This window comes from Chiloscyllium plagiosum, unplaced genomic scaffold (assembly GCF_037043375.1).
Source record: "Chiloscyllium plagiosum isolate Xiang-an unplaced genomic scaffold, Cpla_swu_hap1 HiC_scaffold_12, whole genome shotgun sequence".
NCBI lineage: Eukaryota > Metazoa > Chordata > Chondrichthyes > Orectolobiformes > Hemiscylliidae > Chiloscyllium > Chiloscyllium plagiosum.
The window spans coordinates 107,042,026-107,059,071 of record NW_028270150.1 but is presented as its reverse complement, the minus strand read 5'-3'; the positions used below and the strand labels follow the sequence as shown (position 1 = coordinate 107,059,071).

Sequence of the window (17,046 nt, the reverse complement as noted above, 5' to 3'; positions counted from 1 at the left end):
TGTAGCACAAACAGCCAAGTTTCTGGTACTGAGGCTGGCTCTAATGTAACAAGGGGTACGTCAGGGTCCAAGCCATCGACTGAGATATGGGCACATACAGACATCTCCGCAGCCGACAGCGAGAAATCAGAGTGTGTGTTACCTCGTGCCAGGATCAAGAATATCTCGGACAGGGTGCAGGATATTCTCAAAGGGGAGTGGGACCAGTAGGAGGCTCTTGTACACAGTGGAACTATGACATAGGAAGGGAAAAGGATGACATTCTGAACATGGTAATACAAAGTTAGACAGGAACTTTAAAAGGTGTTTGAGGGTAGTAATATTTAGATTATTTCTGTTGCTAATGAGTGTAGTGAGAATAGGAATAGGAGGATAGAGCAGATCAATGTGTGGTTGGGGTGCTGGTGCAGGGTAGAAGGGTTCACATTTTTGGATCATTGGAATCTCTTCTGGGGTAGAAGTGACCTGTACAAGAAGGATGGATTGCACCTGAATTGGAAGGGGACTAATATACTGGCAGGGAAATTTGCTAGAGCTACTAAGGAGAACTTAAAATAGTAAGGTGGGTGTGGGACTCAGGGAAATAGTGAGGAAAGAGATCAGTCTGAAACTGGTACAGTTGGGAAAAGGAGCAAGTCAAACAGTCAGGGCAGGGAGGGACAAAGCAGAGAACGAGGTAAATGGGCGGTACAGTGGCACAGTGGTTAGCACTGCTGCCTCACAACGCCAGGGACCTGGGTTCAATTCCCGCCTCAGGCGACTCTCTGTGTGGAGTTTGCACATTCTCCCAGTGTCTGCGTGGGTTTCCTCCGGGTGCTCCGGTTTCCTCCCACAATCCAAAAATGTGCAGGTTAGGTGAATTAGCCATTCTAAATTGCCCCTTGTTACATTAGGTGAAGGGGTAAATGTAGGGGAATGGGTCTGGGTGGGTTGCGCTTCAGTGGGTCGGTGTGGACTTGTTGGGCCGAAGGGCCTGTTTCCACACTGTAAGTAATTAATCTAAACTGCATTTACTTCAATGCAAGGGGCCTAACAGGGAAGACACATGAACTCAGGTGTGGTTCGGAACATGGGACTGGGATATCATAATGGAGATGTGGCTCAGGGATGGACAGGATTGGCAGCTTAATGTTCCGGCATACAAGTGTTACAGGAAGGATAGAAAGGGAGGCAAGAGAGGAGGGGGACTGGCATTTTTGATAAGCGATAACATTACGGCTGTGCTGAGGGAGGATATTCCTGGGAATACATCCAAGGAAGTTACTTGGGTTGAACTGAGAAACAAGAGTATGATTACCTTTTTTGGATTGTGCTGTAGACCCCTCAATAGTCAGCAGGAAATTGAGAAACAAATTTGTAAAGGAGGCTTTGGTTATCTGTAAGAATAATGGGATGGTAATGGTAGGGGATTTTAACTTTCCAAACGTGACTTGGTCTGCGAGTTTTGAGAAGATTTGTAGCTTAGGTTGAGGTTCTGGATGTGGGTTTGCAATACTATTAAGGGTTTAGATGGATAGAAATTTGTAAAGTGCGTACAACAAAATTTTCTGATTCAGTTTGTGGATGTATCCACTAAAGAAGGTGAAAATCTTGACCCACTCTTGGGAAACAAGGCAGGGCAGGTGACTGAGGTGTCAGTGGGGGAGCATTTTGGGGCCAGTGACCATAATCATATTAGTTTTAAAATAGTGATGGAAAAGGATAAACAGGATCTAAAAGTTGAAGTTCTAAATTGGAGGAAGGCCAATTTTGACAGTATTAGGCAAGAAGCTTGAAAGTTAATTGGGAGCAGATGTTCGCAGTCTTCAAAAATGAGATGCAAGTCCAGATACGGTATGTTCCTGTTAGGGTGAAAGGCAAGACTGGTCGGAGTAGGGAATGCCAGATAACTCGAGAAATTGAGGTCGAAGGCAGCGTATGTCAGGTATAGACAGCAGAGATCGAGTGAATCCTTATAACGGCAGCCAGAATATACTTAAAGAGGAAAATCAGGAAGGCAAAAAGGGGACATGAGATAGCTTTGGCATTTAGAGTTAAGGAGAATCCCTAGGGATTTTATAAAATCATTAAGGACAAAAAGGTGACAAGGGAGAGATTAGGAGGCTGGAATCGAACCCAGGTTCCTGGCGCTGTGAGGCAGCAGTGCTAACCACTGAGCCACCATGCCTATTTTCATTTTTGATTCCCAGCATCTACAGTACGCTGTTTCACTATTACGTTTCAGGATTTTAGTTTCAAGTGAAATGTGCCATGACAGTGATGCAAGATTATAAATAGCACAGCGTGGTTGTTTAACTATTCTTGTCATGGGATTGCCACAAAAGTTTTATAGTTTTATCATAAATTTTGATTTAAAACTTTGAAATTTTGTATATGTTTTCAACTTGCAAATTTTAAACATCACTGGGGTATCACAGTAAAGAACAAAGATTCTCAATCCCCCAAGATTAAAATATACATTCAGTCAGCATGCTTACATGTAAAATATGATCTTCTGAATTACAAGTAGCTCAGTGGTGAAACAAGACACATGTATGTGACAAGAAAATTGGATGCATTGATGTTAAGGGCTGTCACTCTTATCTCCCCTCTTGAATTGAGCTTTTTTGTCCATGTTTGAACCAATGTTGTAATGAGGTCAGGAGCTGAGTGGCCCTGGCAAAACCCAAAGTGGGTGTCACTGAGCAGGCGTTGCTTGTAATTGATGACACCTTCCACCGCCTATTGATAATCCAGAGTAGATTGATGGGAGAGTACCTGGCCGGGTTGGATTGCTCCTTTGCTTGTATACATAGGACAAACCTGGGCAATTTTCCATAGTGTTGGGTAGATGCCAGTATTGTAACGGTACTGGAAGTGCAACAAGGTCTGCAGCACATGTCTTATATATTATTGCTGAGATGCTGTCAGGGCCAATAGCCTATGCAGTATCCAGTGCCTCCAACAGTTTCTTGATATCATGTGAAGTGAATCAAACTGGCTGAGGATAGGTATCTGTGATGCTGGGGACTTCTGGAGGAGACTGAGATGGATCATCCATGGATTCGAACCTAGGTCTCTGGATTACAAGTCTAGCGATAATTCCAGATCGCTAGACCAGGTCCCTGGTGCTATGAGGCAGCAGTGCTAGCCACCAGGCCTATTTTCATTTCTGATTCCTAGCATCTACAGTACGCTGTTTCACTATTATATTTCTGGATTTTAGTTTCAAGTGAAAATGTGCCATGACAGTGATGTAAGACTATAAATAGCACAGGGTGGTTATTTAACTATTCTGGTCATGGGATTACCAAAAAAGTTTTATAGTTTTGTCATAAATTTTGATTTACAACTTTGAAATTATGTATATACTTTCAACTTGTAATTTAGGATTTCTTCTCATTTTAAACATCACTGGGGTATCACAGTCAAGATTTTCATTTCCCCAAGATTAAAATATACACTTAGTCAGAATGCTTAAACGTAAAGTATGATCTTCTGAATTACAAGTAGCTCAGTGGTGAAACAAGACACATGTATGCGACAAGAAAATTGGATGCATCGCTTCTGAAAAGAGCACAATGCGGTCCCGTCCAAACACATTCAAAGCAATGAACAGGTGTTTATCGGATAAGCAGTAATTCCCCATTCGCACATCAGTGTTATTAAGGTTAAAAAATTGCACTTGGGTAACGCTATGAATTCTCATGTCACTTCCAACGCAGATGTTGTCATATCTGTCAGCTATAACCATATGGGAATAAGACAGTTTGACATTTAATTATCTCTATCCAAACCTCCTTCCAATTTATTAAATAAATTGGTTAAATCACTGTCACACTATGTCTTGTCACTCACTGAGCATTGACAGCTGAGTGCAGAACACAGTCCTCTAAAAATATCCGAGGTCGTGCAGTCAGCTAAGATTTAAACTCTGGTTTGAGAATAAGCTGAATTTTTAAATTTGATTGAACTTTTAAAAAATATTCCATCCATGTATTATGAGATAATTCTTCTGAACATGCTGGAACAACCAGCTACCCCCACACACTTTGCATGAAACATTAGAAGGTCACCAAAGACTGTCTTTTTCATGGAATAGAATGGAAATGCTTCTTAGGCATATAGAACACACTTGTGTATTTGGTATCCAGAATTATGTTATTGTCAAAGTTCGGAGACAATGGTAAACTGAGCCAGAGTGGGAACTCAATCATTGAGTATACTGGAGACAGAAGTCAATGCATTTCTGGATAATCATGATAGCAAGGGAAACAGAGATAGCACAGGAAAGTGGCACTGAAGCAGACGATCAGCCATGATCAATTTAAATAGTGGAGCACGCTTGATGGGATGAATGTCCTACTTCTACTCTTTTAGTTCCTAACTTGCTTTTACACAGCTCATTTGACATCCTTGAGGTGTTTCAAAACATTTGACAGCCAATTAATTACTTTTGTCAAGTAGTCACTGCTGCCCTGTAAGGCAAGACAGTGTACAAAATCAGTTCCCACAAACAGCATAAATGTAGTTTTATGTAGAGTGTAATTATTGGTAAGACAATAGGGAACCATTCCCAAACTTCAAATAGCATCATGTGAACTTTTACCATTTATCTGGGCTGACAGCTCGTGTAAACTGTGACTCAATAAATTATATTCTTGCCTCTAACTCAAGTTTGAGAGTTCAGGTCTCAACTTCAGAGACTTGAACAAACATGAAGTCTGGACTGATGCCCCAATGCAGTAAAGGTGTCATCTTTCAGATTCGACATTAAACCAAGGCCCTGTCTCTGGATTAGAGTGGTGCTGGAAAAGCCCTGTCTCTGCCTCCTTCTAGGATGTCAAGGGTTTCATTCAATACTTCATAGAACAGAAAGACTCTGACCAAAACCGAACCGTGGGAAATTGAAACGGTGAAAGGCGCTATTTTGAAGCAAGTCTTTCTTTCTTGGTATAACTTATCTGAAAAGGGCAATTCACGAGTGCATGGCTCTGTCAGTACTGTACTAAAGTTGCTCTTGTTTTGATTAATATTCTTGGTCACTCTATGTCTATATGCACATATTACTTCAGTTTAATACTTAATCAAAAGGAACCTACTTGTTCTGGGATTGAAAATGCAGTCAAAAGTAAATGCTAGAAAGAAAGAAGTTACACTTTCTAACCTCACTTATCCCGTTCCCATACCATCCAAAGGAAATACAGTCACAGTAGTTAGGTTGGTCAATACTGTAAATGAGATCATGCACATAGTTAACCCTTTTTATTTCCTGCTCGTGAGGGAAGAAATATTTACTGGGACTGCAAAGGAATGCCACTGTTCACCTTGCAATAGCTACTAGAAGTAATAGAATTCCTGAAGGTAATTGGAATAGGCAAATTACATCAGGGAAACCGGCCGTCCCACATTTCACAAGGTTGGCCTATAATTTACATTGCTGTCCTGTGGGTGGTCAATGATTTCTTTGCACAGCAATAGGGAGACAGGAGTCTCCTCTTGCTACTGCTGTGCATCTTTGTCACTGGATGTTTACTCAGCAACATCAGCCGATGAATGGCTTTACCAGTTGGCGGAGTTAGGTGAGGAATGGAAGGAGGTACTTTGCTTTACCTATTTTCTAATCTTTTCAGCATGTAGGAATTGATTGTCACTTAGCTATTTGGTGAGTATCTGATAAAGAGTTGAGATCTATTGTATTCCTAAGGTTTAAATTAGCACAGGAACTTTTGGTAGGGTTAACAAAATATGTTAAACAAACAAGTAATGAGATAATTCAGCAATTAACTGAAACACATTAAGAATGGCAGGAGGGGCTGCAGCATGTGAGAGCTCCAGCCATCAGCGTGATCCAGAAAAATCTCAGCTCAGAGTTTATGAGCTGGAGGCTGAAGGAGAGGCACTGAAACACATCAGGGAGCTGGAGCGTTACCTGGGTTCTTTGCAACAGGACACATGGCACAGGCAATAATCCCGAATCTTTGAGATGTTGCTTCTCAGTAACTACAAGTGAAACAGCTAAGGGAACCCAGGGAAGAGGAGTGCAGGAGACTTAGTCTTTTTAATTGTTCAACAGGCATGAGGTTCTCTCAGCCTTTTTGAATGAGAGTAAGGGCTGCAATGGGTGGCACGGTGACTCAGTGGTTGGCACTGCTGCCTCACAGTTCCAGGGAACTGGGTTCGATTCCAGCTTTGGGTGACTGTGTGGAGTTTGCACATTCTCCCGTGTCTGCGTGGGTTTCCTCCGGGTGCTCCGGTTTCCTCCCATAGTCCAAAGATGTACAGATTAAATGGATTGACCATGCTAAATTGTCTGGGAACGTGCAGGGTAGGTAATTAGCCATGGGAAATGTGGGGTTATGGATATAGGATCATGGACTGGGATCTGGGTAGGATGCTCTTCGGAGGGTCAATATAGACTCTGAGTCGAATAGCCTCTTTCTGCATTTGTAGGGATTCTATTACTCTTAATTTGGTGCCTAGCTCCTTATACTGACTTTCCCATGTCACACCCTTCACATGTTGCACTGAATTGCTGCTAACCGTGAACTATTTACCTTCACAGGAAAGTCCATGAGAGGTGACGCCAGAGAGACTTTCTCGGCAGACATTGCAGAATGTAGGTCGGGCATGGGAGCAGGCGTACCAGTTATGCATCCCTGAGAAATGCTCCACGTTAAACTGTGCAGTCTGGCAGAGGAGAAAGCAGGTCTGTTTACCAATGTAAAATTCACAAAGCATACAAAATTCAAAGATTTTCCCGATATTGTTAAAAATGTTTGTGAAACGCTACTTATGCAATTGATTTATTTCAGTTCAATTGTTTGCCATAACAGTTACCTTTCTATGTGCACTAACAGTTAATAAATTCTTATGAACTCCAAATGGATCAACAACATATCATTAATTCTTCAGAATAACAAAACAAAACATCACCTCTCAGGATTCAATATTACAATTTCAAATTCTACTGCAGTCTTTCCTGATAGGAGCATGTACTAGGAGATCAAGATGGTATGATAAGCTGCACAGTCAGTATGAGAGAGACTTCACTGGTGTGACATTGACGCAGAGCGAGGAACTGAAAATTTGAGGCAAAGCAGGAATTAAACTAGTAAACTAGCAAGTTTCAGAATCGACCAAATTTCAGAATCTAATGAGAACCAATAGACGTTAACAAAGCTAAAATGGCCCAGTTAAACAGGTTGTTTAACATGCCTGATACTGCCAGTTATCTGTCAAGCACCAGAAATTGCATGCCTGAATTAGGTGTTGATAACTGTAGCAGAATGTCAGAAAATAAAAACAAGTGACTCATCAGACTAAAGATAACAGGTGAGGTGGACTGGCCATGCTAAATTGCCCACGGTGTTCAGGGATGTGCAGGCGAAGTGGATTAGCCATGGGAAATGGACGATTACAGTAATAGAATAAGGGTGCGGGTGTGGGTGGGATGCTCTTCGGAGAGTAGGTGTGGACTCAACGGGCCAAATAGCCTACTTCCACACTATAGGAATTCAATGAACTAATAATTCACTGCAAGACTGAGGACAATCTCTCCCACAGTAAGGCAGAGTAACTGAAAATTTGGGTCAAAATGAAAATGTGGGGCGAGGGCAGGTGTTTTAATTAAGGTTTAATCTAGGCAATGAAATCTCCAGAGCAAGAAGTGAATGGGATAAGAAATGAGGTGATGATCGAAAGGCCTTTGCTCATTTTCCCCGTGTCTGTGTGAGTTTCCTCCGGGTGCTCCGGTGTCCTCCCACAGCCCAAAGATGTGCAGGTTAGATGGGCTGGCCATGCTAAATTGTCCATAGTGTCCAGGGATGTGCAGGCTGGATGGAGTTGCCAAGGGAAATGTGGGTTTACAGGGATAAAGATATAGGGCTGGGGCTGAGTGGGCTGCTCTTCAGAGGTTTCGTGCAGACTTGATGGGCTGAATGGACTCCTTCCATACTGTAGGGATTCTATGATTCAGTGGAGGCCAATGCTGGAGAGACTTCATGAGTGCAGAGCAAGCAGCATGTACATCTTGATGTATGCATGAAGTTATGGACAGAACACACATCCCAGACAAACACACCAATAACAAATATCAGCAAGCTTGAGCACACAGGATCAGAACTTGAGTAGTGGCTCTAGTCAGTGTTGTGTATCTAGGAGAAAGAGAATTGTGTGGACAGCACACAGAGAGGTGGTCACATAAGCAGGTTATAAGTGAACAGGCAGAGAGGGAATCAATGACCAGGCAGCAAAAGAAAACCAGGCAAGTAGTGAAAGAGTCCCCAGGTTTAACGTTTACGAATCAGTGTTCCATTCTGGATATTGGTGAGGGCAATATTTCCTCAAGGGAGCACAACCAAAGCCAATGCTGTAGTATCAAGAGCTTCTCAGGTTTATAGGAGAGGAGGAAGGAGAATGGAAGCACGATAGCTTTAGGGGATTCCTCTGTGGCAGAAAAAGTCAGTCAACCATTGGTGACCAACAATACTCTGGATTGTATAAGATTAAAAGAGAACACATCCAAAGTTGTGTGACATAGCAGTAATTCTGAGAACTGGGAATTTTACAAAAGGAGGAACATGAGATTAAAATGGAAAGGGAGAACAGAATATGAATGTAATATAGTACAAAATATGAAAATGCACTGTAAAAGCTTCTACAGATGTGTTAAAAAGAACAGTTTGGCTTTAACAAATGTGGATCCATTAAAATGCAGAGAACGTATCAGGGGAAATCAGAGAAATGACAGAATCTAAGTGATTACTTTGTGTCTGTTTTCAAAAGAGTTAAATATAGTTCTTAGGGCTAAACAGATCAAAGGTTATAGGGAAAAAGTGGGAACAGAGTACTGAGTTGGATGATCAGCCATAATCATACTGCATCGCGGAGGAGGGTGAAAGGGCCAAATGGCCTACCTAGCTCCTGTTTTCTATGTTTTAATGAGGAAAATGCACCAAATTTCCAAGAGGTAGAGATCTAAGTGGCTATGTTAAATGAGGGGCTGAAGGAAATTATGCACCTCATTCTGCTCAGAAACCACTAGGTACCGTAGATATATCAGCACTCGCTGTCCTTTCCCACCTCAACCGAATGGCCATACCTCACTTGGGAACACTGGAATTGCAGGAGGCCATTCAGCATCATGAACCTATCTTGCCATTCAATGAGATCACCAAACTCCCTCAACTTGCCTTATTCCATATCAGTTAATAAGGGATTTCTACAATTCTATCATCACTTCTACCCCTCTGTATTTCAGCAGATGTTTAACCTAATTTCAGGCTAATTTCACCTAAGCTCCAGAATAGGAGGTTTGGAGAATGAGAGTTAGAGCTCATTGTGTCAAAATTACACCATCCCAATTATCTAAGTCATAGGCATCAGGGAAATACAGTGCATGAAGCTTCCAACTGCCCCCTTGTCAATCAGCCCAGAATTAAATTATTCATCCAACCACAGACACCCTCTTCAAACTGAAGGTAACTTCAGACATAGAAGGGTAGAATTTCAGTAGCTCATATCAGTATCAAGAAAACTACTCTCAGCTAGTAGTCCAAGAGATAGTTAAAGACTTCCCTCAGGCAGATTGACCAACAATGCCTGGTTTGTGATGTGAAGTTATTAACTGTCACAGAATCCCTACATTGTGGAAGTAGACCATTCAGCCCTTCAAGTCCACAATGACCTTCCGAAGAGCAACACACCCAGACATCCCCATTCCCACCCTGAAACCCTGCATGGCTAATCCACCCAGTGTGCATATCCCTGGATACTATGGGCAATTTAGCATAGCCAATCCACATAACCTGCACATCTTTGGACTGTAGGAGAAAACCAGAACACCTGGAGGAGACCCATGAGGAGAAGGTGTAAAGTCCATGCAGATCGTCACCCAAGGGTGGAATCGAATCCAGGACCATGGCATTATGAGGCAGCAGTGCTAACCACTGAGTCACTGTCATTGTGAGAGTGAGTTCCACTGAAGGTATGAAGAACTGGAAGCTTACCTCATAGTGTTCTCTACTCTGCACGGATTTTAATGAAGAGATCCAGTCTTCCATTTCTTTTCTGTTTTCAGCACAAAGAATTAGTCTTCTGAATGGTGTGATTATCTGAAACACAATTCTCTAGTGAATAAACTCATATCATCAAAATTACACATGTTTGAAAATTAAACATTCTGTCGAGACAATACCATACAACCTTGTCACGGTAGACACTGGAATATGTGTCAGAGTGTCGACACGGATACCACCATTACACATGGAGACACTTCCCACCTTGTACGTGGCAGGCACTCAAGCAACTCAGCCAATGTTGTCTATCTCATACACTGCAGGCAAGGATGCCCTGAGGCATGGTACATTGGTGAAACCGAGCATAGGCTACGGCAATGGATGAATGGGCACCACACAACAATCACCAGACAGGAGTATTCCCTCCCAGTCGGAGAACACTTCGGTGGTCCAGGACATTCGACCTCAGACCTTCGGGTGACCGTCCTCCAAGGCAGACTTTGGGACAGGCAACAGCGAAAATTGGCCGAGCAGAGGCTGATAGCCAAGTTCGGTACCCATAGATTAGATCAGATTAGATTACTTACAGTGTGGAAACAGGCCCTTCGGCCCAACAAGTCCACACCGACCCGCCGAAGCGCACCCACCCAGACACATTCCCCTACACCTAACACTACGGACAATTTAGCGTGGCCAATTCACCTAACCTGCACATTTTTGGACTGTGGGAGGAAACCGGAGCACCTGGAAGAAACCCACGCAGACACGGGGAGAGTGTGCAAACTCCCCACAGTCGCCTGAGTCGGGAATTGAACCCAGGTCTCTGGCGCTGTGAGGCAGCAGTGCTAACCACTGTGCCACCGTGCCGCCCACGGGATGGCCTCAACCGGGACCTTGGGTTCTTGTCACACTAGAGGTGACCCCTTTGCACTATACACACACATACAGACAGACGGACACATACCCTCAAACTCTCTTTCATGACTCACACATACACTTCCACACATAACCTCTCACAGACTTAAACCCCTTTACACTCAAATTCACACACATATGCACACCTTCTCACAGATACTCATAATACCCCCCACTCCCTCCCACACACACACGTAAGTTTGAGAGGTGAATGTGCACTTGCAGAATTGATTTTACTTTGCTCAAAAACTGAGAGTGAATCCATGTACGATGCTGTAAATCTGTTTTTTTAGATTAGAGTCTGACCATTGCGGCACAGACAGTCTCACACAGGGAGCTAACACCTTCAATATCTTATCTGGGCTGACAAGATACCAATTATTGAAGTGCACTTGAGAATGTAACTTTTAAAAAAAGCTTTGCGATTTACATAAGAAAGAACTGAAACCAACATGGTCATTCTAACAGATGAGAGACTTAACAAACAATCCGGGTTTTTCTCAACATGTAATTTCAGTTACAGCATACTGTAAACCTTTGCTATAAATTCCGTGTCTTACAAGCTTATTCTCCACAATCACCTGATGTAGGAGCAGTGCTCCGAAAGCTAGTGCTTCCAAATAAACCTGTTGGACTAACCTGGTGTTGTATGATTTTTAACTTTGCATTTCCAAGTGCATGTAAATCCTGTCCCTCACAATTCCCTTCAACAACTTTCCCAACACTGATGTCAGGTTCACTGGTCCACAGTTCCCTTGTTTTACCTTACCACCTTTCATAAATAGTGTCATAGCGTTAGCCAACCTCCAGTCTTCCAGCACCTCACCAATGACTATCGATGAAATAAATATCTCAGCAAGGAGCCAAGCAATCACTTCCCTAGCTTCCCACAGAGTTCGAGGATTCACCTGATTGGGTACTGATCTTGCCACCTTTATGCATTTTAAGACACCCAGCACTTCCTCCTTTGTAACGTCAACATTTTTCAAGATGTCACCACTTATTTCCCCACTTTCTCTATCATCGATACCCTTCTCCACAGGAAGCACTGATGGAAAATACTCGTTTAGTATCTCCCCCATATCCTGTGGTTCCACACATGGTTGATCTTTGAGGGGCCCTGTCTCTCCCTAGTTACCCTTTTGTCCTTAATGTATTTATAAAATCCCTTTAGATTCTCCTTAACCCTATTTGCCAAAGCTACCTCATGTCCCCTTTTTGCCCTCCTGATTTCCCTCTTAAGTATACTCCTACTGCCCTTATGTTCTTTTAAGGATTCACATGATCTCTGCTGTCTATACCTGACATACGCTTCCTTATTTTTCTTGACCAAGACCTCAATTTCTCTACTCATCCAGCATTCCCAACACCGACCAGCCTTGCTTTTCACCCGAACAAGAACATACTGCCTCTGGACTCTCATTACCTCGTTTTTGAAGGTTTCTTATTTTCCAACCATCCCTATGGTTGCAGGTGTTCACAGGCAATCAACTTTTGAAAGTTCTTGCCTAATACTGTCAAAATTGGCCTTCCTCCAATTTAGAAATGTAACTTTTAGATCTTGTCTATCCTTTTCCATCACCATTTTAAAACTAACAGAATTATGGTCACTGTGAGAATGTGTATAGGATATAAGCAGATAGGGAAAGAGTTAAGTTCTGAGTTTTGTGAAACAAGAGGTTCAGCTGAGCGTGACTCTGATCAGATAAGAATTTATAGTTAACAATGGGGTACTGGTGGCAAGGGTGATGGGTTAACAAGGCAGAAAAGATGCCATTAATTTGAGCCATTTAACAAGATGAGGTAGCATTCAGTATGTAATGTCAATTAGCAAGGTGAAAAGTGTTCATTATGTGAAGCCAGATAACAAGGTTAGGAATATTCATTGTGTGACAGCAGATGGCTTAATCTTTACTATTGACACTCATTGATTGTAACGGTCACCCAATTAATATGTATGCTGCATTATCTGGATGCTCCTCCCTATAAAAGACAATATAGTTCATTGAGAAACCGTTGTTCAAGAGAAAACAGAGAACCCATGCCCTTGTGCACGTGGGCAATCAAAAGTGCTCCCCTAGTGACACCGCAGTCACCTGCCCTGCCTTATTTCCCAAAAGGACGTCAAGATTTTCACCTTCTCTAGTAAGTACATCCACACACTAAATCAGAAAATTTTCTTCTGCACACATAACAAATTCCTCTCCATCTAAACCTTTAATAATATGGTAGTCCCAGTTTAAGTTTGGAAAGTTAAATCCACCATTACCATCCTATTATTCTTTCAGAAGGGGACCTCCTTACAATTTTTTTCTCAATTTCCTGCTGATTTTTGGGGTGAGAGTAAGGGGTCGATAGTACAATCCAAATGAGATAATCATCTCTTTCTTATTTCCCAGTTCCACCGAAGTAATGTCCCTGGACATAGTCCCAGGAATCCTCTCTCAGTACAGCCGTAATGTTATCCCTTCTCAAAAACACTACTCCCTCTCCTCTCTTGCCCCCTTTCTATCCTTCCCATAGCATTTGTATGTTGGAGCATTAAGCTGCCAGTCCTGTCCATCCCTGTAATTGCTATGATATTCTAGTCCCATGTTCCTAACCATTTTCCAAATTCATCTGCCTTTTCTGTTAGACCTCTTGCATTGAAAAAAAGTTAAATTACCTTGTTCTCTGGTTTGCGCTTGCCTGCCTGACTCCCTCCTTTTTCCAACTGTATATATGTGTGTGAGAGCACGTGAGGCAATGTGTGCGTGCTTGTAGAGTGTGTGCATGAGTGTGATGGAGTATAAGCCTGTGAGAGGATATGTGTGTGTATATGAGAGAGGGTCTGTGAGAGTGTGGGAGGATGTAAAGGTATGTGTGAATATGTGTGCTTGTGTATGAGTGTGTATGTGAGAATGTAGAGTGTTGTGGGGTCATCTGTAGTGGACAGGAACCCCATGTTCAATATATTGCTTCAGGGTCAAAGAGTGTAGAATCTGTGTGGGTACAACCCAGGATCCACAATGGTAAATAAAGAACATAGTTGGAGTTGTATACTGGCGTCCAAACAGTAGTCAGGAATTGAGGTGCAAGATACACCAGGAGATGCAAAAGATGTTAGGAAAGGCAAAGTTACAGTGATCATGGGGGATTTCAATATGCACGTGGACTGGGAAATCAGGTTGGTAGTGGACTGCAAGAAAAGGAATTCGTGGAACGTCTATGAGACGGTATTTCAGAGCAGCTTGTGGTGGGACCCACTCGGGACAGGCAATTCTGGATTTAGTTTTGTGCAATGAGGCAGACTTGGTAAGGGAGTTTAAGGTGAAGGAACCTATGGAGGTTGATTAATAAGCACTTACTGCGAGTGCTGGGTAGGTTTGTCCCACCGAGGCAAGGAAGGGATGGTATGGTGAAGGAACCTTGGATGACAAGAGATGTGAAACAGCTAGTTAAGAGGAAGAAGGAAGCTGACTTCAGGTTGAGGAAGCAAGGATTAGATGGGGCTCCAGAGCATTAAAAGGCAGTGAGGAAGGAACTTATAAGAGCTAGAAGGGGGCATAAAAAAGCTTTTGTGGGTAGGATTAAGGAAAATCTAAATGCATTCTTCACTAATGTGAGGAACAACAGGATGGTCAGAGTGAGGGTAGGGCCAATCAGGGATAGTGGAGGAAACTTGTGCTTGGAGTTGGAGAAGGTAGGGGAGATCCTTAATGAATACTTTACTTCAGTGTTCACTACTGAAAGGGACCTTGTCATTTGTGAGGACAGCATGAAATAGGCTGATATGCTCGAACAAGTTGATGTTAAGAAGGAGGATGTGCTGGAAATTTTGAAAAACATGAGGATAGAAATGTCCCCTGGGCCAGACGGAATATATCTGGGAAATGAGAGAAGAGATTACTGCACCTTTGGCGATGATCTTTGCATCCTCACTGTCGACTGGAGTAGTCCCAGATGTTTGGAGGGAGGCAAATGTTATTCCCTTGTTCAAGAAAGGGAATAGAGATAATCCTGGGTATTACAGACCAATCAGTCTTATATCACTAGTGGGCAAATTATTGGAGCATATTCTGAAAGACAGGATTTATGATTATTTGGAAAAGCATAGCTTGATTATAGATAATCAGCGTGGCTTGTGATGGGCAGGTCATGTCTCACAAGTCTTATTGATTTCTTTGAGGATGTGACAAAACACATTGATGAAGGTGGAGTGGTGGATGTGGTGTACATGGATTTTAGCAAGAAGTTTGATAAGGTTCCCCACGTAGGCTCAATCAGAAGGTGAGGAGGAAAGGGATACAGGGAAATTCAGTTATCTGGATACAGAATGGCTGACCCATAGAAGATAGAGGGTAGCAACAGAAGGAAAGTATTCAGCGTGGAGTTCGGTGACCAGTGGTGTTCCACAAGGATCTGGTCTGGAACCTGTGCTCTTTGTGATTTTTATAAACAACTTGGATGAGGAAGTGGAAGGGTGGGTTAGTAAGTTTGTCGATGACACAAAAGTTAGTGGAGTGGTGGATATGGTGGAGGGCTTTTATAGATTGCAATGGGACATTGACAGGATGCAGAGCTGGGCTGAAAAATGGCAGGTGGAGTTCAACCTAGAGAAGTGTGGAGTGATTCATTTTGGAAGGTCGGATTTGAGTGCAAATTACAGGGTTAAAGGCAGAACTCTTAGCAGTGTGGAAGAACAGAGGGATCTTGGGGTCCACGCCCATAGATCCCTCAAAGTTGCCACCCAAATTGATAGGGTTTTTATGAAGTTGTATAGTGTGTTGGCTTTCATTAGCAGAGGGATTGAGTTTAAGAGCCGCAAGGTTGTGCTGCAACTCTATCAAGCGCGAGTTAGACCACACTTGGAATACGATGTTCAGTTCTGGTTGCCTCATTATAGAAAGGATGTGGAAGCTTTAGAGAGGGCACAGAGGAGATTTACCAGGATGCTGTCTGGACTGAATGGCATGTCTTATCAAGAAAGGTTGAGTGAGCCTGGGCTTTTTTCATTGGAGCCAAGAAAGATGAGAGATGACTTGGAAGAGGTACACAAGATGATGAGAGGCATAGGCAGAGTGGATAGCCAGAAACCTTTTCCCAGGGCAGAAATGGCTATCATGAGGGGGCATAATTTTAGGCTGATTGGAGGAAGGTTTAGGGGAGATGTCAGAGGTTGTTTTTCTACACAGAGAGTTAGACACATGCGGGACAGGTAAGCGACTCTTGGATAGGCACATGGAAGATAATACAATGAAAGTTATGTCGGTTAGTCTGATCTTAGAATAGGATAAAAGGTCGGCACAACAGAGAGGGTCAAAGAGCCTGTATTGTGCTGTACTGTTCTATGTTTTTTTTTTAGATTACTTTACAATGTGGAAACAGGCCCTTTGGCCCAACAAGTCCACACCGACCTGCCAAAGCGCAACCCACCATACCCCTACATTTACCCCTTACCTAACATTAGGGACAATTTAGCATGGCCAATTCACCTGACCTGCACATCTTTGGACTGTGGGAGGAAACCGGAGCACCCGGAGGAAACCCACGCAGACACGGGGAGAATGTGCAAACTCCACACATTCCTGAGGCGGGAATTGAACCTGGGTCTCTGGCACTGTAAGGCAGCAGTGCTAACCACTGTGCTACCGTGCCGCCCAGAATCTCAGAACTCCCTTCTTTTGAAAACAAGTAAGGCCAGAGCAGTAATCTTTGGGAGTTTACCATTCCCTGGAAAATCAAACTTTTGTTGGAGTGTTCATTGCAGTTATTTACTATCTTTTTGTCAGTTCATGTAATTTGCTTCCATGTCAAAATAAAATAGTTTTCCATATTCATTCTAAAATTCATGCAGGAATGAAAAATCTTGAACTTGTTCTCTTCCTTTCCACATTATTCTCCCTCCTTGCGCTCTCAGTGTCTCCCGAATAGGCAGCACATTGGTAAAGGTTTTTCCATAAATCTCAACTACAATCTCCTGTTTTATCTGTAAACATTATTGCTCAAATGATATGCATAGAGAAACAATCAACTTGCATGTACACTGCATCTTATTATCACTTTAATGTGATGTGTAAAAAAACATTCTGAATCCACTGTGTGAAGCCAGACCCTCAACATGCCGAAGAGAAGTATAAACTTTATCACTGCG

General features: G+C 42.7%; 1 protein-coding gene and 1 long non-coding RNA gene across 14 annotated transcripts in view; one reads left to right on the top strand and one right to left on the bottom strand.

Moving 5' to 3' along the window:
• The window catches only part of dgkh (diacylglycerol kinase, eta), a 601,101-nt gene that overhangs the window by 226,303 nt on the left and 357,752 nt on the right, over positions 1–17,046 (bottom strand). For all 5 annotated transcript variants that reach the window (XM_043694442.2, XM_043694440.2, XM_043694441.2 and 2 more), the window contains 2 exons: positions 9,990–10,094; positions 6,537–6,669 (listed from right to left, as the gene is read on the bottom strand). In XM_043694442.2, coding sequence (XP_043550377.1) covers positions 6,537–6,669; positions 9,990–10,094 — 238 coding nt within the window. The remainder of the gene's footprint in view (positions 1–6,536; positions 6,670–9,989; positions 10,095–17,046) is intronic.
• LOC122551881 (uncharacterized) overlaps positions 1–17,046 on the top strand; it is a 421,034-nt gene that overhangs the window by 51,631 nt on the left and 352,357 nt on the right. For 8 of the 9 annotated variants that reach the window (XR_015758961.1, XR_015758955.1, XR_015758954.1 and 5 more), the window contains one exon: positions 6,545–6,688. This is a non-coding gene — a long non-coding RNA (uncharacterized LOC122551881). Of the gene's footprint in view, positions 1–6,544; positions 6,689–9,809; positions 9,983–17,046 lie in introns of those variants that run through there. The other variant, XR_006312225.2, reaches the window with a different exon arrangement.